The sequence below is a fragment of the Pelecanus crispus genome, chromosome 12, assembly GCF_030463565.1.
Source record: "Pelecanus crispus isolate bPelCri1 chromosome 12, bPelCri1.pri, whole genome shotgun sequence".
Classification (NCBI taxonomy): domain Eukaryota; kingdom Metazoa; phylum Chordata; class Aves; order Pelecaniformes; family Pelecanidae; genus Pelecanus; species Pelecanus crispus.
Window position 1 is genome coordinate 22,543,119 of NC_134654.1, and position 26,246 is coordinate 22,569,364.

Below are 26,246 nucleotides of genomic sequence, written 5' to 3' on the forward strand. Positions count from 1 at the left end.
CATAAACTGACGTTGCTATCTCAGACTCTATACTCCGACACCAAAAAGCAAAGCCAGGTTTCATTTGCTCACATGCCTGTGCCAGGCCTTTGGAATTCCCATTATCAATGATAACACTACCACTATTTTGAATGTTGATGTGGTAACCGTTGGCAATACCACAGACTAATTTAGATGCACAGGCAGTAGTATAGGAAGTAGAAGACAAAAAGAATTACAGCTAGAAGACACGTAGCCATGCCCAGTGAATTGAAGTGACACATTGGTATCTTTGGTATCGTAGGACATACAAGTCACCTTGCCTATAAAACAGAAAACAAGATAATGCAGTAGAGTCGGACTACTTCAAGAATAAGTACACTAGTACGGTTTTCACACCCTAAAAATTTAGATCACTAAAAACAGTTCACTTGCATAATATTCATTAGGTGTTCAACAATTGTGTTTATGTCCCCTTTGATCTTGCTCTGCATCAGCAGTATGTCAAATCTTTGCAACAGTCTTTCATGTTGTCTCAGACAAGTTATCAACCCAAATCATCAGCAAAACTCAATGTTCAACACAGCTCTATTGTTTCTCCAAAGCTACATCTTTGCTATCACAAAAAGGTTTTTCCCCAATAAAGAGATTTTGGAACTGTTTAAAAGTCAATGTTCTAACACCAGAACTTTATGCTGTTACAATAACTGTTTCAACAACATTATTTCTTAAAAAAAAACCCAAGTAGCTCTAGTCAACACCCAGTGGTTCTACTGGAACAATTGAGTTTCTCATGCAAATACTTTCATTAATATGATATACACACAATGTAATGGAAAACTTAAATTTTTTTTTTTGAAGGCATAATAGTCAAGACGAAAGAAGAATGTCACACAAACAGATTCATAGAACAATATAAAATGGCATTATATACATCAGTATACTAAGTGCAATTTCTGTAAGAGAAACTCCAGGTGTAATGCCACTTACATTGCCAGGAATCCAAATTATTTTTCTTTTTTGTGCAACTAATTTGTACTTTTTATTGTATTTATAGAAGAAGTAATGGCACATATGACATGCAATTTTGATGCCATAATCCTGTTGTCAGAGTACAGGGTTTCCCATTAACAAGTTGTTTGGGTTGTGGGCTTAGAGCACAGGCCTTCTGGAAACAGAGTCCTCCGTTACCAAAACAGACCACTGAACTCTCCTTCAAATGTTTTCTTTTCCCCCTCTTCTGCTGCTTTTAAACACACACACACACACACTTCTATTCACAAGAATCATAGCATTTCTGATACAAGTCTCTACAATATGCTTTACAATTATCTATTTTAGCTTGACTTGATCGATAAAGATACACTCCTGGTAATCAATCATCCTGGTTTTCACTAGAAAAGACTGCTTGAAGTATTCCTCCACCTCTGTCCGTACAGAATCAGAGAATATGTTAACTGCAATGGACCTGAAGTAGTACATGCCTCTAAAATTTGCCAACAGCATTCTAAACCATTCAAATTTCAGAAAGATTCAGTCTGCATGCCACCTACATTAATCTTAACACTACTGCACTAATACTTCCACCCTGCTATAGACTCACTCATGCCACTGAAAAGTAAACTTTACAGGAAGATGATTATACCTTAAGTTGAAAGAGAGATCCGTTACTTGCTGCATTATGGGCAGGAAAGGTGGCCAAGTAGAAATAAAGGAAGAAAGAATAGTGAAAATGACAACTGGCACACTGCTTTTAGTAACTGATCTTACCTCAACCTTATCAAGCTTGATACAGTCTCACTTTACATTTCTGCATGGCCCAGCAATAAAAGCTGTATATTAATTGATAGACATGCTGGTCTTACACATCAGTAGAACTTAGCTTAGAAGCTTGACAAAATGTTCACATTAATTCAGATTGATCATTATTTCTACACTGTGCTAAAAAGTTTAAATGAAAACAAAAATCATAACCTTCATTGCATGTTTAACAGACTCACAGCAAAAAAAAAAAAATTAATCATTAGCAGCATAGGTGTTTCATCTTCAATTTAAAACTGTGGGGTGGGGGAGATGAAGCGAGAAGAGAAGATTTCTGTGGGTTTGAGTATTTTTCCCCTCTACGCTTTACCCAACTAGAAGTAGAAAAACTGACAATTGTGTTTCATTCAATGACTATGTACCTGGATAAGAAGCAGCCCAGCAGAAGGTCTAAGCTACAATATATTCACATTGTAACTTATAGTATTTCAGGAAAACTGATCCTCGTTACTTTTTCCAAAACTTACACAAGTTTTCGGAAATTACACAGAGCATCTCTAAAAGTGGAAGTGTTCTTCCTTAACTCTTTCCCTGTAAAAACTAAATGCCTCAGAAATAAATAATTCAGCAAAAATCATACAAAAGTTAATGAGAATCAGCATCAATGGTATTCCCATCCCAGCAGTGCTTCTAAACCCAAAGATTACATTTATTTTTAGCACAGAAAACAGTTTAATGGGAAGAAAATTAGCTTATTTTATGACCGTTAACAAGCAAATAAGTTCTAAGTATCTCCTGAAAAAGTTGCTAAACATAAAAATAGCATTGTCTAAAAGGAAAGCAAAACAACAAGTAGGATACCAGAAGAGTCAGATTACGAGTCACAAGCTTCTACCTAATTTGTTTGCCTTAATTCTAAGGAAGACAAACTTGCATAAGAGTTAAACCTAGTTATCTATCAAAATACAGGAATCGGATAGCACAGATATTTAGCATACGTATTATCATTTTACAGCACAAAATTTAAAATGCACTAATATCACTTAAAGGGAGCGCAATATATTTTACTTACTTTGATCAGCATAGTTTTTTGCTTTTAGTTCAAGCTGTCGAGTTTGTGATTCTAATGCTTCTACTCTGGTCTGTAAATCCTTTTTCTCTTGTTCTTGAGAATCTTCAAACTCGATGAATTTCTAAACAAAAAAAGTGAAGTTAGACTCAACAATTAATTACAGATTTATTTTTTTTTAAAGCCTGAGCAAAGTTCTTTCTCCAAAGAGAAAGAACAGATACACAGTCATTCCTAGATTTGTTTTTAAAAAGCCTTTCACTTCAAGCAGCATGTAGGAAACAACATATCAGCCCTTCAGAGCAAGGAAGAGTGCAAGCAGGTTTCCAAAACAACAGATCTACAGCCCACATTTAGACTTGAAGGACACTATTTTAGTCCAGTGTCCATCAGTCAAGCATCCCACCTAGGTTGCTCTGTGTAATCACTAAGTGCCAATTACTTCAGAGAAGCCTGCTTGGGACTAACATAAACATAACTTATTTCATTCTTTCCTAACTTCACACACTTGCCTGCCAACCTGCACGTGAATAGAGAGTGTCTTAGTATCCTTAGATTTGACTGAACATCGGTGAGGCGTACCTTCACCTGTAAGCCACGAAGGTACAGACACTGCAGTAGGAACACACCAGCAGTAGTGCCAACCAAAATTACATGCTATCTTTTCATTCCCACCCAATTTATGTTATCATTTGACAGGTTATAAAATGCTCACAGTCTTCATCAAATACTTAATAACCATATCCTACAATCTGTCAACTGCATAGAAAACTATTTACGGGCACTCTGCAATTGTGCTGATCACCATCACCTTCTGCTGCCTTGGTTTGCCAACTTTGCATCTCACAATATTCTGGAGTTCACTGATGCACATACCAGTGTTTACATTTTATAACTTAACATTACCAGTTCATCATTATAGTAGTTTTAAAAGCATATGTTTTGCTATTTTTCTTAACCAAAAACTTAGGAAATTCAATGTGTACTGGCAGCACAAAGAATACTTCTAATGGCCAAAATTGTCTTAGGCCATGTGGTACTCTGTTCTGCACTGCAAAGAGAAGGCAAGGCCACAAACACAAGTTATGCAGAAAGCTCATCATTGAGGGAGGAAAAGCATACCAGAAGCCTTTGCAGAAAAAAACCCCAAACATCCAAGGCAGCTAAAGGGTCAGAAAGCAAGCTGCAGCTGGGTACCACATGGAAGCAAAGAGACAGAGGAGGCAGCAACTTAAAAATAGTAATGTTATAGGTGATTTGAATATAATTTTTTCCTACGTATTGCTAGGAAAACTTAGTGGAAAGTAATACTTCAAATGCTCACACATCAACTTTCAATAAGCTACTACTAAGTTTTAGCCAATGTGTTTTATAGCTTTTACAAAAGCAGAAACTCTATGAAACCCTACGAAAAGAGCTTCATTTTAGCAGGGTCATCAGAGAAAGTTTTGCTTAAAAATTACTTCAAATGTAGAAATGCATCAAAATCTATGAAGTGGAACAAGAGTTCCTTTCAGACAAGCTCTCCACAGCTATCACAGGACCAGACATCATGTTCATATGACTGTGCTTGAAGCTAAATCACGAAACAATTGGGAAAGAGCTGACACTAGCTCAGGTAGCACTGCTTTGGGTTCTGCGATTTAAAATGAGTTCTTCCCCCGCTTCAAAAAGACAGATGTGCAAAAATCTTTCTACCCCCCAACACAAAGTGTGGGAATATTAATTTGTCAATGTAATACTGAAAAACTCAAACTTTAAACTTGTTTCATCTCTCCTTTGTAGTAAAGGATACAAGAGTTTTGCCCCTTTAATATTAAAGATTCAAGTCATGTCTGGCTTATTCTTAGCAGACTCCCTTTTTAAAAAGGGCTTCAAAGGTGACACAAATTTAGCACTTGGGCTGAAGACCAACAAGGTTTGTTGAATTAAACATGGGAAAACATGAAAGAATTATAAAACTGTAACATCTTTGTTTAGTTGCTTCTCTGATGACTTCTGAGAGTCAGATGTGTCTCATAACTTGCAAAAGGCCAGTGACAATTACACTTTTGAACAAACAGCCGTTCAAAGCCATCAATGTCATTGTTACTCATGAACTAAAGATAGACAGCATCTTGTATTTCCTCTCAAGTTCTTCAACTGCAACTATTAAAAATGGTTTTGTATTAAAGTTAAATGGTTTGGTTATTTTCCACTAGTTTACCTTCATTTTGTTAAAGTTAGAATTTAAGTTGCATCTCTTCGAAGTATTTTTATAATTAGAGCTGGGCAATTTTTTTTCCGCTGCTGAAAACTACGCCTGATCAAATCATGGATTGAGTACTGTAGACTTTGAATGTTTCTATTTGGTTTCATCTCTCCTTCCAGTGACAGTATTAACATGGGCAGAGCCCCAGTAGATTGATCATCTCATCCTGACTAAGCCGGTATGACTGTGATGGAAGGACTAGTCAGATAAACCACCACAGCAGCCAAGGATAGGCTGAGCACCCATATTATTTTTTTTTTTTTAATTTACATTGACAATACACTCAAATATTGCACACCATCTGCATTGTTTAAAGTAAATGCAGCAACATATATAGGAACATGTTAGCCACTCAGTATATGGATACTAGACATTCTCCTATTTCAACGCAAGCTCCTGGTTACACAAAATACAAAGGCAGACATTAAAAAAAAAAAACCCTAGCTTTCCTCATTTTAAGTGACATCCTGTCTAGGCCACAAAGTCATATCTTACAACTCTAACAAGAAGTGAGGGGGTTTTTTGCGCCCTCCCCCCCCCCCCTTTTTTTTTTTTAAGAACAAGGTGAAGGACACCAACACATCTTTAAAACAATCAGACTGAATACCACAAGACTACAGAAGATACAGCTAGAACCGTCCTTAAAAGGTCATCTTGTTTGAAGGCTCTGATGCTTAGTGTGGATGTCTAGATCCTAATTTTGATTAGGATGCAATGAGGTGTAAGCACAGGATATGATGCACGCCTCCTTCTGCATGTGCCTACTGCTGAAATCCAAGCCTGTGATACCTTCATAAACTATGTTTGGCAACTCCCATTTAATCCTTCCCATTTTCTCCAGGCAGCATCAACTATGTCATTTCAGACAGACATTTGTCTAACCTGTTCTTAAAGACCTCTAATAAAAAGTATGAAGAAGTACTTCACAAATATGATTCAGAAGTCTTTATGTAATCAATTTTAAATCTACTTAAGGTTTACAGCAATAATCATTGCAATAAACATGAACTCAGACTACACAATGGAGCAGCACAGCATACACATTTGGAGCCCTCTCTCATACAGTACTAGCCAAATGAAACATTTTTTCCTACATTTATGTCATCTTCTGTTTCCTTATATTTTAACTTGTTTCCCCATCACACGATCCAGGTGCAATACTAAGCATATCTGATGTCAGGGTTCCACCTACTTGGCAGTCTTTATTACCCTATGACATGCACTTTAGTAACTTTTATTGCGATGATGCCAACTTTTCAGCCAATGTCATGTTCTTCCTGGAGTAGGCAGAGAAAATTAACTACAAAGCCAGCTCAGCTGGACTTGGGGTAGAGAAAAATGTGTGTAACTGAAAACAACCTAGTAACTTTTACACTATTTTAGCAAGCTTTCTGTATAATGGATCTCAATTTTGCTCTCATTTAAAAATAATTAAACTCCTACTGCAGAGTGTTTACTTAACATACAATCCTCCTAAGGAAGAAAGTTAACTTTGGGAACAGTAAGAAAAGGCAGCCATCGAGTTCACACTATTACTTAACCTAATTTTCATGGTGGTAAATCCTTTTTCATGGTTGCAAAAGTAGCAACCATGTATTGAACATCAGATTTCAAGAACAGCTTAATCCCACCAACAGCAGAAAAGCTAAAAGATATATTAGACAGCTTGACGTGGCTAAAAGGAACAGATTTTATCCTGTTTCCAAGTCCACACAAAACCCCTTCTGCTAGCCACACACACCCAGGTATGGAGCAGCATACTTTCACAGAAGTAAAACTTATTGGTGTATAAAGTAGCAGCACCCCAAATGCTTCTTCCTCTCCCACTTTGTGAATGTTAGGCAGCATGCCCTGCCACAAAGAAGTGGGAAGATAAGTTATGCAGAACTGTAAGCAGAACAGCAGAATAGCTGGTTCCTCTATTTCTTTAGCTGTATCACAAAACGTACCATATTAAAAGTCAGACAAGTGACTTCATAGCAATTAAAAAGATCATGGCTGTTACCTAGAGGACTGAGAAGTAGGCCCAGAACTTCTGAAATCATCTTTTTTTTTTTTTTTAAAGTCACTATAACATAAGTCCACAGGCAACAACTTTCAAGATGTTTCTTTAGTAATGCTTCTTAAGGAAAGGAAATAAAGGAGGCAAATTAGGACAATGGTATAAGGAGATTCCTATTCAAATAGCAAACCATTAATATTCATCAAGATACTACTGCAAATAAGAATTCCTACAACAGCAAGCAGAAAGCAAAAGAAGATATGCTAATTCTTCAGGACAGTCAGAACAGATGATACGGAATATTAAACTCAGTAGCTCAAAATTCTCCATTTTGCTATCAGATTACACAAGCAACCTCCACAATCAAAGAAAAGCCCTAAGCCAGTAACTTGTTGTCCGAGAAAAATAGTGCTATATTCACATTCCCCCCTTTTGTTTCAACTGTACTGCACCCATCAGATTATCTCAACATTCAAAAAAAAATGGTTGTAACAATCAAGTCCAAATAAAACGTGTACCTCTCATGAACATACCATGCTTTATCTGTGACAGACATTTTCACATATGTACAGCATAACCAAAAAGATGACCTTCGCGCTTACAATTGAAAATATGGTCTCTGATCTAGTTGCACTTTGGAAAGCATCAGTAAACTGTCTTGCAGCATGAGTACTAGTTTTTAGACTACATAATCCTTGTTCCCTCAAGTTAATTTATCATGACACAAAGAAATGGAGATCGCAGCGAAGCATGCTACCAACATAAGTATGTACAGCTCCTGAAAAGCCACAATAACACAGTTAATACCATATTCTATTTCATCATATTGTTATGGTTTCTGTTCTGCTGCCCATGGCCCACTTTTTCCAATCTGGCAAATGCTGCCTGTGTTTCAAGCCCGATTGATTTTCTCATGAATTAGTTCAGAAAACATTTATTAGTCTCTTACTCGCTTAATAAAAATACAACATGTTTTCTGAAAAAGCCTTTTACATGCAGCTTGTGTCAGAAGTAGTGATTAAGTCTTTATGGCAATAGTTCACTGACTGAGGTCCATAAAGCCCTGTCAAACAAGTACATTTTGACAAGGAGGATGAGCAGTCTGTTGGTCCAAGAGTTTGGGGGACACCATTCACACCACATTACTTTGCAGCAAACTACCGAAGTCCTGGAACAACTTGCAGACAACATTTTTCACTCACTTATAACCATAATGTATACAAATATTTGTACAGGGCTAAGGTTTTTCAAATTAAGTTTTTGTTGTCAATATTGCCTTCACCCTCAGTGTCGTTATTTTTCTGATTTTTGGAAAATTTAGATGGTAAGCACAACGACAGAGATAAGCACACGACACAAAGTCTGGAAATAGACTTATAAGATGGCTTGTTCTATTACAGATAATGCTGTCAATCCAATTTCCTACAGGAGTTTGGTGAGACAATGAGCCGGAGGAAGTTATCCCGCACAGCCGCCTTCTATTGTATCGCTTTATAATCTTGCGGAAAATAATGCTTCACAAGCTTATTTACGCTGAAGAAATTCTAAGATTTTTCTTTTAATTTTTGGAGTAACATCCTAAGTCAGAGTTTATGTCGTTGAACAGTCTGCACCACCTGTTGCTGACTGCAGCTTTTATGCACCAACTTTGAAGAACTACAGTCTAGATGGCATTTGGGTTTTGTTTTTTTTTTTTTTTTTTTTTACAATACCTCCTCGCTATTTTTTGTAAGTACCGTCTACAACTGATCTGCAATGGTCTATCCACCTCCTGCCACGGAGAGAATCCAGAGGGAAAGTGAAAGAGCGGAGCAGTCAGTACAGGGCTCCGTGTTTGCTCTGCGAAGCGGTGCTGCTCGCCTTCTCCGGACCGGGCGAGCGGAAGGCCCGCGCTTCGGGAGAGTCCTTGAAGGGCCGCGCCGGGGAGAGGGCTGGGGCGCGCAGGGCTGAGCTCCGCCACCGGCTGCGCCCGCAGCGCCCCGGGCACAGCCCGCAGCCCGGCCCCAGCTCCTCCGAGGCGCCGGAGGCCAAGCGAGCGGAGCAGGCAGGGACGGAGCGCTCCCCGCCCGCCCTCCTCCCAGAAACACGCCGCGACCTGACCCCCTCACCCGGTGCCTCCCGGCCCCTCAGACAGGAGCCCCCCCCCCCCGCCCCCCCCGGGCCTCCCTTCGTGGGGGCCGGCAGGAGCCCCCGCCGGGCCGCGGGGCACCCCGGGCCCAGGGGCCGCAAGCACCCCGTCCTCGGCGGCCCCGAGGGAGGCGGCCCGGCCGCCGCCGAGGGCAGGAAGTCCCCCCGCCCCCACGGAGGAAGCCCAGAGCCGCCGCCCGCCTCGGGAACGGGCCCCCGCCCTCCACCGGCTCCGCTCCCGCCTCGGCCCCTGGGCCCGGCGCCCGCCCTCACCTCCTCGGCCTGCTTGCGCAGCGCCTTCTCCCGCTCGTACTGCGTGAGGAGCTGCTCGTTGTCGTCCCGCAGCAGCTCCAGCTCCACGCTGGTCTCCTGGCTGTGGGCGCACACCGAGTCCAGGTTCTCCAGGACGGCCACCACCAGCGGCATCAGCTCGGCCACCACCTCCTCGTCGTAGCGCCCGATGAGCCGCTCGAACTCGCGGTAGATGGAGCCCGCCAGCCCCGACACCCGCTCCGACATCATGGCGGGGCCGGGGCCGCCGGGGTCCTCCTGGTACACCACGCCGTCCGCCAGCTCCATGGCTGCCGGCGAGCGCCTTCCCTCTCGGGGCCCGGCGGGGCGGCAGCGGCTCAGCGCGCTCCCGGCGCCTCCTCCTCCCTCTGCGGCGGGGCCTCGCCTGCAGCCGGGGCGGCGGGGGGCGGAGAGCGGCCCTGGCGCACGGCACTGACCTCACCCGCCGCGCCGGGGCGGGGCCGTCGCGTCACGCGGGAGGGGCGGGGCGGGGCGGGGGGCGGAGCCTGGCGGGGAGCGCGGGGCCGGCGGCGGCCATGGCGGCCTCGGTGGCCCGCTGGGCCGCTCCTCGCCTCCCGCCGGGGCCGGGGCCGGGGCCGGGGCCCGCTGCCCGCTGCCCGCTGCCCGCTGCCCGTCAGCGGAGCGCAAGCCGAGGCGCCCGGCGCTGGGGGCGGAGCGCTGCCGGGCCGTTCGCCTGAGGGGAGAGGCGTAGGCCGCGCCGGCCCCGGGGCGGGGAGGCGGCCGGTGGGGTTGCGGAGCGGGAGAGGCGGCGCCGAGGCCCGCGGGCCGAGCCCCTGCGGGGAGCCAGCCGCCCGTGGAGGCGGCCTCCCGTGCCCCTGCGGCCGGGGCAGCGGGCAGGCGGGCGGCGAGCCCGAGGGACGGCACAGTTCGTCTTCCTCTCTCGGAGCAGGAGGTCGAAGGAGATGCTGGCTGGCAGTTCACGTTATTATTTATCTGTTGCACCCACAGAGGCGTAAATAGATCAAGTGGTTCACTTAGGGAAGCCTGACAGAGCTAAAACTAGATTTTAGGACTTGGCAGCTCCCAACCCCTGCTTGGGTCACTGGGTCAGCTAAAAAGACTTCTTATTTCTAGCAAGGTCCCCAGATAAACTACTATCAGAAATCCTGTGTTATTAGCACTAACGCAACTTAGAAAGCGTCGTGCACTTGCTGAAGGACATTGGTTTTCCTAGGATTTGGAACACCAAATTCCAGTCCGGATTACGTGTTTCATCGTGGGGACAACGTGAGCTATTCTAGACATTCAGTGTAAATTTGAAAACGTCTGCTGAGATTGAAAAGCTTTAGAGTTGCTTCGCATTCCGCATTTTTATCATACGATTCGTATTTGGGGAAATCACTATTTTTCATTAAGTAAAAGTATTTTATGTGCAAGGGAGCTAAGGAACCAGGCGGCCTAGTGGCAGTACAGGAACAAAGAAATGAGCATTTTAAAAAATGAAAAAGCTTGAGAAATAGCAGAACTTTCTGTGGTGATTGCATTAGTTTCCACTGGAGAGCAGCAGAGGTTTGCACGGTATTGTTTGCTCTCATTTGGACTGATTCTGAGACAGTAGCTGTGCTTTAAATGCATACGCTGCGTTGTCTTTTTAGGTACTAAGCTAGTGGGTCTGCGCGGGAATGACAAGAAAAGACTTCAGCCCCGTATATTGGATTTTCATGTGAGTTCTGTTTAGACATCATCCTCCTAAGCTAATGTTTAGCATAGTGCAGCCAGGGCATAGGCAGTTAAAGTACAAATTTATTTATAAACACAGCAAAAGGAAAGAAAACCTTTTTGCCTTTTAATTGTGACCAAAAAATTACATCATTTTAGCTAAAAAATAATTAAAAAAAAAAGACACAACATGTACTTTCCTACTCAAATCTCCTCAAGTGAAGTCTTCATTTAAATTATTGGAAACGATCCCTATGAAAAGATTTTTTTTTTCATGTTTCCATCTGTTGTCCACTGAGAATGCGACTTCTCTGTGCTTGCTTGCTGTCTGCCATGGATTACGATCTTGACTTGATGCAGGAGTGTTGAGGGAAGCTATCTTTCAGAATTTCTTTCTCCCTTTAGGTCATAGATAGTTTCCCATTTGCCTCAGTTGTCTGTATTGCGGAAGACACCCTCTTTGGGGTGGGCGTTACTGACTTGTGTTTTTTTTTTTCCTGAGCCTGAATAAATCCTGTAGGAAGACTACAAACAGCCAAAGTTGCGACGTAACTGCGTTCTGCTCTCAGGACGAGGTTGGCAGGCCATATCTAATTGCAGTGGATTTTTAGCGTAGACCTCGCCACATTATTCATGCATAATACTGCATAATGTGAGGACAGCTCTAAATAACTGCAGATTATTGTGAGGATAAAAATACTAATCGTCTTGAATTGTAGCAGAGATCCTTTTCTTTATATAGAGTTTTATAGTTATTGCCATCATACCTGGCAAATTGCACAAATACATTATCTCAAAAGATGTACGTTCTGACAGATGGCAAAAATGGGTCAAGGTGTCTGCTGACAGCCTTTAAGGGAAATGGTTTCTGAGGATATACTATTTTTATCCTGGTTCTATTAGCAAAATTGATAGATGGGGTTTTCTTTCACAGCTGGAGCAAGTCTGTCACTGAACAGGCAGGCTGCTGCCACTGGAGTTGCAGTCAGACTGATGAGTACAGGTAGAAGAGAGTCATTTGTGCTCGTGTGTTATTTCTAGTCACCTGGGGGGGTTCTAACGTGGATAAATGAAGTATTTAAAAAGACAAACATGAGAAAAATTACCTGGGAGCCAAGTTTCATGTGCTGTAAAAATGTATCTTATTGACAAGTCTTACCACTGTGACTGCGTTTCATGATGTGCACCTTGCAGTTAGCGTGAGATCAGAAACGCAGGGATGGATTAAAAATAGAACAAGTTATGGAATTATATCCTAGTTGTTTGCCAGGAGATTAAGGGACTTTGATGGCCAGTCAATTTAGTAAACTAATCAAGCATATGAAACAGCACAAAGAAACCTGATAGTATTGTCCTGGTAGCGTGAAAGCAGTGTCTGGCTCTGGTAACTACTAGAGTAAAATGCAATTCACACTCTTGGGGAAAGAACTGCCTGAAAAAGAAATTAGTTTTCTGGATAATAAGAAAAATTATATTCCCTATCCCTAGAAATAAGAGTTTATTTGAAAGTAAATTGATTTGCAATTTACCAGGGAAGAAAATTAGCCCTTGAATTGCTATGGGGTGAGAAGAGCTTAACTGGGACTTTACCCAGAGGAAGAAATTTTTGTAAAAGCTTAATTCTATGGTGCTTTAGATCTTAAAGCGCAACAAAAGTCAAGCTAAAACCAGAGGAATCATAGTGATACTTAGCTAAATGAAGAGTAGTATAGCCACGAGCAACGAAACATGCCAGACTTAGGAGTCTGGTTATAAGGAGCAAGAGGTGCACAGCACAAAAATGCGATTCCCGGTGAGAACTCCGCAGATGTTCTGAGTGGTACAGATATAGGGTGTTAGCTGAGATCATTATAAAGCTGGGGCTAAACCGGCAAAGCTAGGAGCTATGTTTAAATTCTTGTGAAATTTGGAGACATTCACAGTCAGTCTTTTGCCTCAGACCTGTTTTAAAAATCTCTACTGGTTTTAAGTAACGTGTAAATGGCTTGAGCTCAATAATTATGCTTAGTTCACTCACTGAAGACTTCGAAGGTGTTTACTTTCTCTTCCCATGATGAGTGCGTTTTTTGGAAATTATTTGTCTAGACTGTCTACTTCTTTGCATTTTAGGTAAACATGTAATCATCAATGTAATTTGGTAATTTTGGTAGAATTTTCAACCAGCAAAAATGCTGCTCATTTATACATTAAAAATAACACGGAATAATGCTTCTGTGGTGTTTTATGTACTATATGATGCACAACACGCTCTGCTAAGCATGGATTAATCTCAGAAGTGACAAAGACGACCCTTATTTAATGAGGTTAAAAGACTTGGCAAAGATCACACAGCAGTCCTATGGTAAAGCTGCAAATAGTGCTTGCCCACCTTATGGCAAGTCCTAAGCTTTAATCGCTAAACGACATAGTTTTAGCAAGGCTGTAAATAGATGTCCTATTGCTGCTTTTAAGTGAATATTTTTCTAAACGTTCTGTTTCTGGAGACCGTTTTCTATTTTTAGATATGATTTAGCCTTGGTGGGGATTGCAGCATTAGAGTTTGTAATAGTACTATGAAACATCTTAAATAAATGTGTATTGAAACAACAGAATATAGTGGATTGATAATATCAGGAGAATACTCAGAAATTCTAAGTCCAAAATAACTTCAAGGGGGACTTGCTAGCATATACAATGCTGTGGTTTTTTAAACATCTTTCATTGAATCAGAGATCTTGGAAAAATGAGTACATCACAGTGTGATGATACCTGGAAAAAAAACACCCCTGAACACCAGTGAACAGGCTGTTTGAATAGATGCTTATGTCAGATCTAGATTCTCCCAGCAGAACTAAAGGTGAGACGCGGATGTGTGATGGATTGTAGCAAAGAAAAGGGATCCCAAGTAAGGAAATTCATGCTATCAAAAAGCTGAACTTATCCCTGTTAAGCAGCAGCTAAGTCCTGCCCAGAGGGAAGTGAAATCCACATTATTTTGCTTTCAAGCAGAGCCGAGGAGTAGAGCCCAGGAAGTTCATCCCAGTCTGAGGAACAAAACCAGGACAAGCACGGATTTCCTTTCAGCAGGACATGCTGAGAGCGGAAGAACTTGGGCGTCCAGATGTTACATCCTCAGATATCTCGAAGGGAATAAAATCCTCAAGGCAAAACACTTAAGTGGTGAATTGTTGAAGGGTGTTTTGACTCGGAGATGTAAAATAGTATAACCAGAAAAAAAAGAAGAAAAAAAAAGCCTTTAAAGAGGAAATGTAAAGAAAACAGAACAGTATGATAATAAGACTTTTACTTAAATAATTTTGCGTGCCTTTTGTTAAGGAAAAACTGAGATTCAGCAGCTAAGGCTTAAGCGCTTAAGAAAGGCATTTCCCTCGCGTCCCCGCTTCAGGTGGCTCGGGGGAGAGGGGCTCGGTGGGCGACGGTGCAAAGCGGCAGCGAACCTCCGAGCTCGGCGCTGAGCCTCGGTGCGGGCTGTGGGGGACGGGGGCGGGTGGGATGAAGAGGCCGGGGCCGCCGGCGGGCGATGAAGAGGGAACAGGGAACCAAATCCCATTAGCGGATTAGGAGCAGAGGTGCGGGCCGCACCGGGGCGAGCTCCGGGAGGGCTGCGGGGCCCCAGGCGCGGGGGGCGGCGGGGGCCGGGGCGGGCGGCGGCGCCCCCTGCCGGCGGGAGGCCGCGCCGTCGCCATGGCAACGGGCCGGCCGGCGGGGGCGCGGCCGGCGGGGGCGGCCCGGGGCTGAGCCGCGGCTTGGCGGCAGCGGCCGCCGCCACGGGCCGGCAGAGCGGGCCGGGCCAGCAGGTGAGGCGGGCGGCGGCAGCGGGGCGCGGCTGGGGAGAAAAGGGGCGGCGGGGCGGGGGCGGGGGTCACCCGGTCCGGGCAACCCCCGGTCCCGCGGGGCACAGGGGCGGCGGGAAGGGCCGACCCGCCTGCCCTCACCGCGGGCCGGGGCCAAACCCCGAGCCGCGCCCGCGCCCGCGCCCGCCTGCAGCGCTGAAACGGCACCGGCGGGGCCGCGTCCCGCGGGGCGCCCCGCCACGGCCGCCCCGGGTGGGCTTCCCCCGCCGCCGCGGGTGCGCGTGCCTCTGCACGCGCCTGTGCGCACCCCCGCAGCACGGCAGTGTTCCCCAAAAACCCCAGCCCAAACCGGTGCTATTGGTTTGCAGATGGAAATGATGCGCAGGGATTTATTCAGCCTGCTTTGCCCTCAGTGGCGGGCGGCGGCCTCCCACGCTGCACTCCGGGATGTATCCGTGACCGTCTTCACCTCCCATTCCACTTCAAGCTTTTTTGCTTCCGATACTTGCTAATTGCTTGTTTCCACACGTGGCACGTTGTTATCGTTTTAAACTTACTTCTGTAGCACTTGTGAAAACCCGTGTACGGTGATTGATTTCGCAAATCCGTGCAGATCATGGGCGGATGACCTTCAGATGTGGCCGATTTAATTATAATAATAGCTGATATTACATGGGATACAGGGCTGTGCTTGCGCTTGCCTGCTGGGCCTGGAATAATGACTTTTATTCCCCTCCTCATCAGGACGATGGCTTCTATCTCCGAGCGCACCTTCATCGCCATCAAGCCTGACGGAGTCCAGCGGGGACTGGTGGGAGAAATTATCAAGCGGTTTGAACAGAAAGGTTTCAAACTGGTGGCCATGAAATTAATGCATGTAAGCTTTCCTTAATTCGTATGTCTCCTTTTTCACATAAAATGCAGCTTTAAAATAGAGCAGCATGCTGTAATGACAGCTGTAGTCTTCAGAACAATTAAACCTGAAATTTTGAGAAGTCTTTGAATATTTTGGATATTTTGGAAAAGTTCCAGTTCCCAGCTCTGGCTAAATGCTTTAGACTTGCTAAGCGTGCTAATTTTAGTAACTTGATATGCTTAGTCTGAAGAGAATATTCTTTTAGGTGCATCCTATACCTAATAAATATCTTCAACAAATAGCAGGTCACATCAGCTGTCTGTATTGGCAAAAGATGCTTTTCTAAGTTCAGCTGTGGTTAAAGCAAACAATTCAAATTCACATCAACCAAAAGTACTTCTAGGAAGATGCTAGAAACGCTGAATTTCCAAGTGCGTGCAAGTTTTAGGATTAATAGTGCTCTGTGGTTAATCTATGTGATTTCAGTATGCTCTTAAGGTCTTACAGTAAGCTTTTTTTTGTTTGGTTGGTTGGTTTTTAATGCAGGCCTCTGAAGACCTTCTGAGAGAACACTACATTGACCTAAAAGACCGGCCGTTCTATGATGGTCTGGTGCAGTATATGCACTCTGGACCTGTTGTAGCTATGGTGAGTTCTAAAAAACAGAAGCTCGGCTAAGAAAAATATACTGATTGTCTTCCCTGCAATAAGACTGTGTTACCTATGAAATTCTAGTTTACTTCTTTTAAAAGAACTTTAAAACCTAGATTCAGATGCTGTAATTAGGAAGATGTGCTGGTAACTCCTTTTTCTTTAACCTTTTTTCACAATCTTTCTCTCCTTTGAGTCACTATGTTGATGAAGAGGGCAGGGGTAAAGGGGGAACCAAAGCTGGGACTTTGAGAAAGAGTAAACCTGCACAAAAAACCTACTATGGAATGCCATGTATTAAGCAAGCTGAAAAATGATGGTAGAATATTTTTACTATACTCCTAAGCTATAGAAACTTCGAAAAACTTCTTCAGTCTAACTTCATTAGAAGGGATTTTCTCTTTTTTTCCTTGATAGTGAGCAGTCAGCTTTGTAAGGCTGTTTACCATACTGAGATTTAAAATCGCTCTCTTCCTGTCCTTGGTGGGGAGAGGTATTGTGCAGAAGGAGAGAACTTCAACAGATGCTTCAAGAATCTGACAGAAAAATTGCAGATAATATATGTCTTGTTATGAGGAATATTCGGATGGTGATCTGTGCCATGATGGACAGCATTGTGTAATTCTGGAAGGTATGATTAACTCTTGCTACTGTATCTGCCACTAAGATTTAATAATCTCAATGGATTTTCTTTTTTTTTTAAGGTGTGGGAAGGTCTTAATGTGGTTAAGACTGGAAGAGTGATGCTGGGGGAAACTAATCCATTCGATTCAAAGCCTGGCACTATTCGTGGTGACCTCTGCGTTCAAGTTGGGAGGTATATTTTGAAACTATTGATATCACCTAAAGACGCTAAATGTCCAGTGGTATGTCATGATATATATAGAAACTGTGCTCCATTCTTCTCTGTCTTGTGCACAGAGCTGCCGTTCTGTGCGCCCATGTAATGTTACGATCTAAAGATGGAAGTCGAGCTGTGGTTTTCCCCATTAACAAAAACGATGAGCAAAGCTGGGACTGCATACTCTGTGCCTATTACTACTTTACAATTACTTACAACTTCTCTCCATAATGGAGACCACTTCAAAAAAAAACAAAGCTTGCTTTGCTTTGAGTTTGAGGATTATATTACTTTTATATCCACCTTTTCTTTTCCTAGGAACATCATTCATGGAAGTGATTCTGTAGAAAGTGCTGAGACAGAGATCAATTTATGGTTCGCTCCTGAAGAACTGGTTGATTACAGAAGCTGTGCTCATGAATGGATCTATGAGTAAAACTGAACCTACACCTTCTGAAATCCTTACTGTCTGTAAACAGCTGCTAGCTTCTAACTATTTCAAAGCCCTTCACATAACCTGGTAGAAACCTGTCTCAGAAATCTGTGAGATTGCTCTGTTGTGAATATTAAATAGAGTCAGCATTTGCTGCCACTTTGGTTAAAAAGCTGTCAAGTTATAGATGGAATTGTACTGTTAAAAAGCTGCTTCTGGGGGTGAGCAATACGAGATTAAAACCCAGAGCATATAATGCATGTATTTTCCTCTAGTCAAAGAGGGTATTTTGGTAAATAGAAAAAAATCCGGTAAAAATTTATTCGGTAAATAAATACACAAATGGCTCAGTGTCAAAGGTTAATGTTGTTAAAATGTTAGGGGACAACTGGTGGTATGTAAATATTTTGACAGTGTGCCCAGATGTTGAGGATTGAACTTGGTATCAAGCAAATCCCCATGCCCAAAACGGCTGTAGGAAAAAAGCTTATTTGTTTCTCTCTCCAGAATGTGCTGGAGAGCATGCCACAGAGCATGGCTTTGATTAAAATGAGAACTTTCCTCTAGACTGACACTGTTTCAACTTGCTTTTTTTTCCCCCACATGGGATTTATTTAGCATTTTAAGGAAGGATTAATAGGCCAGGCTTTCTGAAATGCCCTTTTATGTGAAAAGAAGATTAATGTGAGGATGGGTGAGGGAGATCTACCTTCAGCCACTTTACTGTAGCAGTCCTCTGACGTGGCACTGACCAACAGTGATGTTTGCTTTACTGACTGAACAGCTGATAATTTAGCTGTGTTCTCATTTCTGTTCTTTCCCTAATAGTTGGAACTACAAAGCAAGCTGTTCTTGGATAAGGTATTTCAGAAGTGACTGTAGCATTTTTATTTATTTAATCATGTAAAGAAATAGTCATAATAACACTAAATGTATCTCAGTAGAGGTGTCTGCTTCTATCAGAGGAAACTATCAGCCTCCTGTAGAAATTTTAACAACAAATATTCACTAGCTGTTCTGGACAAGGAACAAGAAATGTGTTGGGGTCAATATTATGTAGTTATTTACCTGCAACATTGTATTCATTAAAAGCAAGAGTTTCCTTAAATTAGTTGTTCAGTCTCCTAGATTGTTTTCCTATAGCGAGTTCTTCTTTCAAATACTAAACTGTGCAATGAATGTCGAATTCAATGCTTATGATACTTTATGAAAATATCTAACTCCTATGAAAATATCCACATTTGATATTTCTGAAGTGAAAGAAAGGAAGTTTTCATTATATTGTCTTAGAGCTAATTAATGACTATAAGGAGAGGGAACAAATTCCCTAACTACCGAACTGAGTTTTCTCTTCTGAAAATATTCAGTGCTATAGAACATAAATAATTAAGTAATTAAGTTAAAGAAAAGGGAACATGTGACAAACCTGTGCACAAGATGAGTAGTCTCCAGTTCCATTTTTGCTTGAAGGATTACTTGAGGTTCCTCTTTCTTGATTTGCTTTACTTTTTTTGATTTGTTTTACTACAAAACAGAGAAATTTGGGTTATCTGGAGATGTGGGGGTTGTCAGAAAGCTACTGATTAGTATTTCTAATGCGTTTAGACTGAGAGGAGGTAGAGGGCAGCCATCTCTCGGAAGAGCTGCAGTACTCCTGCACATCCGAGGCGCCCGAGTGACCGTGTCCAGCTTCACTAATTGCAAGCGGCTCGGCAATGGGAGACTGCATAAGTACTGCAGAGGGTATTTCTTTAGTATTGGAATTGCAGCGATGGTATAAGATTATAACTAGTGCGGGAAGATAAAACGTGTTTTGTAAATTAGTAAAGTACCAAGTAGTAAACATAATAAGAAGTAGCAACACTCGCTCCTAATTCTCATGGCGATGCAGGTCCAGGGACTGTGGAGTTTTACACCTGCGCTTTGACAGTTTGCAGCTTCATCTTCCCATATCCCAACAACAGAAATATCACCGATAACTTGCCTGGCTTGCAGATCCTACATCGCTTTTCTGTGAGAAATAGAATCTCAACAGCTGTGAGGCACGCTGCTTCGCTTAAGCTAGGTTGGCGGTTAGCAGGCTGCAGGGGCATCTCTGAACATAGCAAAGCGAGGAAAAAATCTCGGTAAAAAATCACTTAGTACAGTTAAACATCCTTAGTCTTTTCACTGTGGAAAAGGCTGACGCCCCCGTCGCTGCAACGGGAAGCTGGTAACCCTCCCAGGAGGCGAAGGCGACAGGTGCCGCTGCCCGCTCGGCACGGCACGGCACGGCACGGCACGGCACGGCCCGGCACGGCCCGGCAGCTGCTCCCGGCCCCCGAGGGCCCGAGCCGGGCCGGCTGCCAGGCGCGGCGGGGGCTCGGCGGCAGCCGGGCCGGGCGCTGAGGGAGCGCAGCGGGAGCCCAGGGGGAGCCCAGGGGGAGCCCAGAGGGAGCCCAGAGCCCAGCGGGAGCCCAGAGCGCAGCGGGAGCCCAGCGGGAGCCCAGGGGGAGCCCAGAGGGAGCCCAGAGCGCAGCGGGAGCCCAGAGCGCAGCGGGAGCCCAGAGCGCAGCGGGAGCGCAGCGGGAGCCCAGAGCGCAGCGGGAGCCCAGAGCGCAGCGGGAGCCTCCCGCCGGCCGGCCCGGCCCGCAGCCGGCAGCGCGGGCTGGCGCCCAAGCGAGCCCGCAGCCCCGCCAGGCCCGCCCCCAAGCGCCGCAAGCCGGGCGGCTCCTCCTCTCCGCAGGGCGGGGGATCCGGCGACCGCCCGCCTCCTCCTTCTCTTTCTTCGGCGGCGGCGGTGCGGGCGGCAGCGGCTGCGGGAGCTCCGGCGAGGTGAGGCGAGCGCCGGCCCCCCGCCGCGCTGCGCTCCGCGAGGGGAGGCCGGGGGGGCGCGGGCCGCGCCGCAGCAACGGCGGGCGCCTGACGGCGGAGCGGGCGCCACAGCCCCGGGCGCGGCGGCGGCCTGCGGGCCCCGCCTCAGCGAGCGGCGGGCGCGGCGCGGGGGAGCGGGGCCGGGAGCGGGGCCCGCGGGCTGAGCGCGGCGGGGCCGGGGGGGGGGGCACGCCGCCAGCGCGCTGCCACGTGGGCCCGGGCGGGGCGGGGCGGGCCGGGCGCCGCCATGGCGGGGCGGCCGCCGGCTCCCTCCGACCTTGAGGCGGTGGCGGCGGGGGCGGGGGGCGGCGGTGCCGAGCCTCACCCCTGCGCGTCCCCCTGCCCCGCAGCGCGATGGCTGCCAACTGCGAGCGCACCTTCATCGCCATCAAGCCCGACGGGGTCCAGCGGGGGCTGGTGGGAGAGATCATCAAGCGGTTCGAGCAGAAGGGCTTCCGGCTGGTGGCCATGAAGTTCGTGCACGTAAGTCCCCGCGCCCGCGGCATCTTCCCCTCACCTGCCGGAACAGGTGCTGAAATCTGTGAACCTTCATGCGGCTTTTCCTGCATCAGAATGGGAGTCGGATGCAGGATTTGCACAGCAGCTGGGAGCGGCGCATCGTTCGCCAGGCCAAGCTTTCTGTCAGCCGCAAACGCTTGGTCTCTGCCGTTTCCTAAGGAAACAGAATTTGCGCAGATGGCTTCATGCAACCTGGGGGAGCTGAAATGACCTTGACTGAAAGGTTGTACGGGGTCACGTCATCCGGACATCTTGTACTCGGCTTATTGCTGAGGATTGCTGTATGCAAAGAAATAATTTTGACAACTCGCAACACTGACTACTACAAAGAAAGGCGGTGTCGTGCCTTCCTTTGATTTTACATTAGGAGCTTTCGCTGAAACCCCCAATAGCATTGCAGCAGCTGTTGACAGTAGACTGACTGCTGAATCCAGTCACTAATGCTGTCGTCTTACAGCAGCAGCACCTTTTGTGGTACGATATTTTGATAGTTAATGTTACATCTGTCCTTTTCAAGGCCTCTGAAGACCTTCTCAAGCAACATTACATTGACCTCAAAGACAGACCGTTCTACCCCGGTTTGGTTAAATACATGAACTCTGGACCTGTTGTGGCCATGGTAAGTGGCTTGATTTTACTTAAAGACTGCTTTCTTGAATATATTTGTCTCGCTTTGTAAATTATTTTAAAATATTCAGATATACTGTTACAGAAACACTTTCTCAAACTTCCCAGTTCTGATAGTGGCAAAAGAAAACCTAAATTAAAGTGAAGACAATCAAGAAAGAAGTTACTATCTATTAAGAAGAAGGAAAGTGTGCAAGTATAAAATGCATATTAAAATGCTTAGCATGGATTAAGCAAAATTCCTGAAAGCCAGTCTTCTGTACCAAAGAATCTTGTTTTTGGCAAAAAAGGGCCAGGGCTCTCCCCCAGAAACCCATCTCCTGTGTCATTCTTTTTTGCACTCCCCCAAAGCAATACAGTTACCCCAGTAGTGTCTCATTTTGACTATGTACTAACTAGGAGCGCCTGCAACTCATCAGGCTGTCCTTACCCTGTCACCACAGAAAGGTTTCAAAGTTGGCCTTGTACATCAGTTAACTCTGAGACTTGGTAAAGTGTCTCCTTTACTGGAGTGACAATGTTAATGGTCCTTTTTATAATCACTTTCAGTTTACGTGTTTTTTCCCTAGCCATCTTTACAGGCGTAAGAGAGAATCTAGGCCAGATAATTCTTTTTAGTGGTGGAGCCCTTGTTTCTTTGCCATGTATGTTATTAGCAAAGATTAATCTTTGGTATTTTGTATAAGCATTGATTAATAGGATTTGTTTTTCTTTAAGGTATGGGAAGGACTCAACGTGGTTAAAACTGGGAGAGTCATGCTAGGGGAAACAAACCCTGCCGACTCTAAGCCTGGTACCATCCGTGGTGACTTCTGCATTCAAGTAGGAAGGTTTGTGCTTGGTTTGTTATCAGTTGAGATGAAAAACTCAGTGTTGGTAGTCTTTTATTGTGGAAAGTCAAAATTGTTGGTATATATCCTAGTCTGATGGTATTTTATTTGCAGGTCACAATCCGTAACTGCTACTTAAGAAAACGGCTTGGTACAAAACTGATTTTTTTTTTTTTTTTTTTTGAAATACAGCTCCTCGTCAGAGCTTCATGTAAGATCACTCAGTGGCAGTGGCTCTTGTAGTAAAGTAGCCCTAGTCACCCTGCTAGGCTTCATTAGCTCCTGTAGTGGGGGCATTCAAGTACTGTACCTGAAACAGTAGTCTCGCAGCTCTAGACGCTTCATCCAGGTCTTTGCATATGGAGAACTACTAGGTTGCTGAAAGTGTATTTTTTAATATGGAACAATGTGTTTATCTCCTTCCACAGAAACATCATTCACGGCAGTGACTCCGTAGAAAGTGCACAGAAGGAGATCAACCTGTGGTTCAAACCTGCAGAGCTCATTGACTTCAAATCTTGTGCACATGATTGGATCTATGAGTGAAATGAGCTTCCACAATGAATTGTGCCTTCTTAACACATCATCTCATTCCAGCTATTGACCTGGGAGCAATTATCACCATGGTTATCTTAGTCATTTTCAGCACTGTCAAATAAATGGATATGAACTAATTTGTTGTGGTGCATTCACTATAAAACAGACTACTGTGTTCAAATACATAACTTATTCTACTCAGTCATTCAGTATTTTCCTCTTGTAGAGGGAACAGTTAACATAAACTTCCACGTAGAGGCGTATCGGTGACTTTTGTTCATTGCGAAGTTGCTGAAGGCTACTGAAGTACATTACAGTTGCAAAGCCAACTTGGAAGAGGGAGAGTTGAAGGGATGCTTGAGCTACTTCCAACGTAGCAGAACTGAACTGGAAGAAAAATGTGATACTACCCCATGACAAAGTTTCCCTCCCTACACAACTATTAGTACCAGCTGTGAAATAGGAGACCAAGTGCAAAGCTTGCTCTCTATTAAATGCTTATCTAATGCTTATCTTCTTCTCATATTAAAAACCTTATCTTGTGCTCAGAGCCTCTCAGGCTTTATTTGTGCTCAGACTAAACATACCCACTTAAAACATTCATGGTTCTACAAATTGTGGGTATTTTTTTTATCAGCATTCTCTGAGGAGAGAAACAAGCTGGAATGCATTTATGTATGTGCCAAGGAATGCCTTTTAAACAACACAATCACTATTCAGAAAGACTTTTTAACATTTTTATTTTGTGTAAAAAAGGCAAATTTAGTGAATTATTTTCATCTTGTACACAAAGTTATAATTTTAATGCTTTTCACATCCATGCTGAAAATCTGCAGTCTCATAAAAATGAAAGTAACATTAATTTCTCCAAAAGCATTGTTTCTTTTTCACTTAGTTAGGTACATTGCATGAGAAAGCTTTAAATACTCCCTCATTGACCACACAAATTACCAAGAAAATAAAAGATTAAATTTGTACAGATATTGATCTATATATCAAATACATACAGAAATGATGTAAAAACCCTATTTGTTTAATCTTGATTCCCGCCCCAACATTTTCCCAGGGGCCAAAGCTGCTGCCTTTTTTGTATAAAAGGCTGTGGCTTTTTGTTTTAAATATGAAAATTAAAAGGAAGAAAAATTCAGTTTAAATCACAGTTTTTTAAAATCCCTTCCCAATAAAGGATTGTTACCAAATATATTAGCACCATCGTACAAATATTGACGGGAGAGGGTATTCACATCACATAAAACAACAATAAAAAAAACAAACAAACACTGAAACCCGTGTTAGTATCCGTAGAACAAGGAATTGATAACTGCTTTAGCTTTCCTCAGATGCAGCAAGGAAAAGGTTAAAGAGTTGTATTTAAAATAACATAAAGATCAAAGATCAGCAGAAAGTTTTTGAGCAATAAAAGAAGGGTAGCTGCAAAGTGAGGTACAGAACTTGCGCTACCTCATGGTTACAAAAACCTGCTATGCCAAATGCTGAAATTAGTTTGACCCCATTGAAGATTTCAGATGTCCAACACTTTGCTGCTCTTTTAGCCAAGTAACATGGCTTAGAGTAAAATGAAGATAAAAATACCTAGAGCCACATTACTAACGAATGCTTTACAAATACAGTGAAGCCTATACTATGGATACCACAGCCAACAGGCAACCCGCTCCTTGGGGAGACCATTCTTTAAATACCTGGTAGAATTTTGCTTAGGTTTTCCTTAAACCTCTCCCTAAGCAAGTGGCTTCGACTAGTTCTTCATGTGGTTGGCTTAGGACAGATTTCACTGTACTTGACAATTACACAGTTAGGTATATTTTGAACTCAGAAACAAGAGAAATTTCACCCATAAATCTCAACATGCAACTCCTACCGAAGTCACATGTGTATCTGAGAATGCATGTCAACTCGCATACTTTAGTGTTTAAGGAATAAAATACCTATTTTTAAAAAAAACATAAAGACTGACAGACTTCAAATCTGATTCTTACATTTCTCCAACACAGGAAGTGAGTTCAGCTGAAGTGCTAATTTTCCCTCTTGACATTTGAAAACTGTAACTCACAGATCAGGTACGAGCCTGGGCAATACACAGAAGCCCAAGGTTTAATGACTTGGCAATATACCTTGCTCATTACTAGCCCAAGCTTTCACATTATGAAACACAAATTAACGCAACAGTTTTTCTACTGAAGTCAGAAGCTATCGAGAGAAGAAAGCAAGATTGTGCCAACCTTGTCCCAGCTGACTGGGACAATCTGCAAGTTGTTGCATTAAAAAAAAAAAAAAATCAATAGCGATGTACTTACCAAACCAAATCAATGCTAGCAGAGCTGGATTTTACAGCAGGTTCAATCGAGAACACAGGAAAAAAATAATCAAGGCTCAAAGTGTCATTACAATGGTCTCTAATCCTACTTCTCCAATCCAGGCTGTTCAAAAGAAATGTCATGGGTGGGTCAGAATCTAAGAGAATGTATTTGAAGTCTACCAAGCCTGACAAAGTCCTTTTAAAGGCTATTTTTAGAGCGCTAAAATGTCTTTACCACCTGAAGTTACAGATACTTACAATCTGATAACCAGATTCTGTCAATATAAGAAGCTGTTGTTAAAAAGGGGTCATTATTTAAGAAATTTTACCAGTAAGGGAGAAAATATTCCAGACATTCCTACACTATACAGGACATTTTTTACTTCCAGTAGTAAATACAAAACTTTACATAATTAACCCCTCTTGCATAGAATGAGGTAAACCTGTGCATATTACCAATACTATGTACCCAAAGTTAGAGCAATATTTTAGAAAATAATCAAATTGCTGGTTTTCAACTTTCTATGCACTTTTTTTTTTTTTTTTTAAGCTCAAACAACAATATACAAAAATGGTCTCCTGGGGCTCTGTGGGTTGATATCCTTAAAGCATTTCTTAGGCTGTAGGAACACAGACATTAATCACTTTGATGAATTTTTTTTTAAGCCCTAATTTATGCTTAAGAGTCAGATGATCATTGTACTGCTCTGAAGGGGACCTGCTAAGACCCAGAAGCACTTATAGAACATATGCAGTTAATTCCTGAGAGTTTAGTTAATGAACCTTGCTGGTAAAAGCTAAAGCTCTTGATGCACATTTTTCCAGTCA

General features: G+C 43.7%; 4 protein-coding genes across 6 annotated transcripts in view; 2 read left to right on the top strand and 2 right to left on the bottom strand.

The window, feature by feature from the left end:
• SPAG9 (sperm associated antigen 9) overlaps positions 1–9,768 on the bottom strand; it is a 66,107-nt gene extending 56,339 nt beyond the window's left edge. For both annotated transcript variants that reach the window (XM_075720246.1, XM_075720247.1), the window contains exons 1-2: positions 9,463–9,768; positions 2,813–2,933 (exon numbers count right to left, since the gene is read on the bottom strand). In XM_075720246.1, the coding sequence (XP_075576361.1) occupies positions 2,813–2,933; positions 9,463–9,768 (427 nt within the window). The remainder of the gene's footprint in view (positions 1–2,812; positions 2,934–9,462) is intronic.
• A 5,148-nt stretch (positions 9,769–14,916) lies between these two features.
• Positions 14,917–17,738, top strand: LOC104033984 (nucleoside diphosphate kinase). Of its 2 annotated transcripts, XM_075719403.1 has the most exons (5): positions 14,917–14,957; positions 15,699–15,831; positions 16,357–16,458; positions 17,166–17,278; positions 17,621–17,738. In XM_075719403.1, the coding sequence occupies exons 2-5, from the start codon at positions 15,703–15,705 to the stop codon at positions 17,736–17,738; spliced, it is 462 nt and encodes a 153-aa protein (XP_075575518.1). In that variant the 5' UTR covers positions 14,917–14,957; positions 15,699–15,702. The 2 variants fall into 2 exon arrangements, with proteins under 2 accessions (XP_075575518.1, XP_009485082.1); XM_009486807.1 differs by lacking the exons at positions 14,917–14,957; positions 17,166–17,278 and having other exon boundaries at positions 15,703–15,831; positions 17,621–17,641.
• A 2,785-nt stretch (positions 17,739–20,523) lies between these two features.
• On the top strand, positions 20,524–23,238 carry LOC104025919 (nucleoside diphosphate kinase). Its single transcript, XM_075719401.1, has 5 exons — positions 20,524–20,549; positions 20,939–21,071; positions 21,625–21,726; positions 22,452–22,564; positions 22,993–23,238. The coding sequence occupies exons 2-5, from the start codon at positions 20,943–20,945 to the stop codon at positions 23,108–23,110; spliced, it is 462 nt and encodes a 153-aa protein (XP_075575516.1). The 5' UTR covers positions 20,524–20,549; positions 20,939–20,942; the 3' UTR covers positions 23,111–23,238.
• Positions 23,239–24,943: 1,705 nt separating this feature from the next.
• The window catches only part of MBTD1 (mbt domain containing 1), a 31,720-nt gene continuing 30,417 nt past the window's right edge, over positions 24,944–26,246 (bottom strand). Inside the window, exon 16 of the mRNA XM_075720268.1 lies at positions 24,944–25,539. The gene's annotated coding sequence lies outside the window, so the exon portion shown is untranslated. The remainder of the gene's footprint in view (positions 25,540–26,246) is intronic.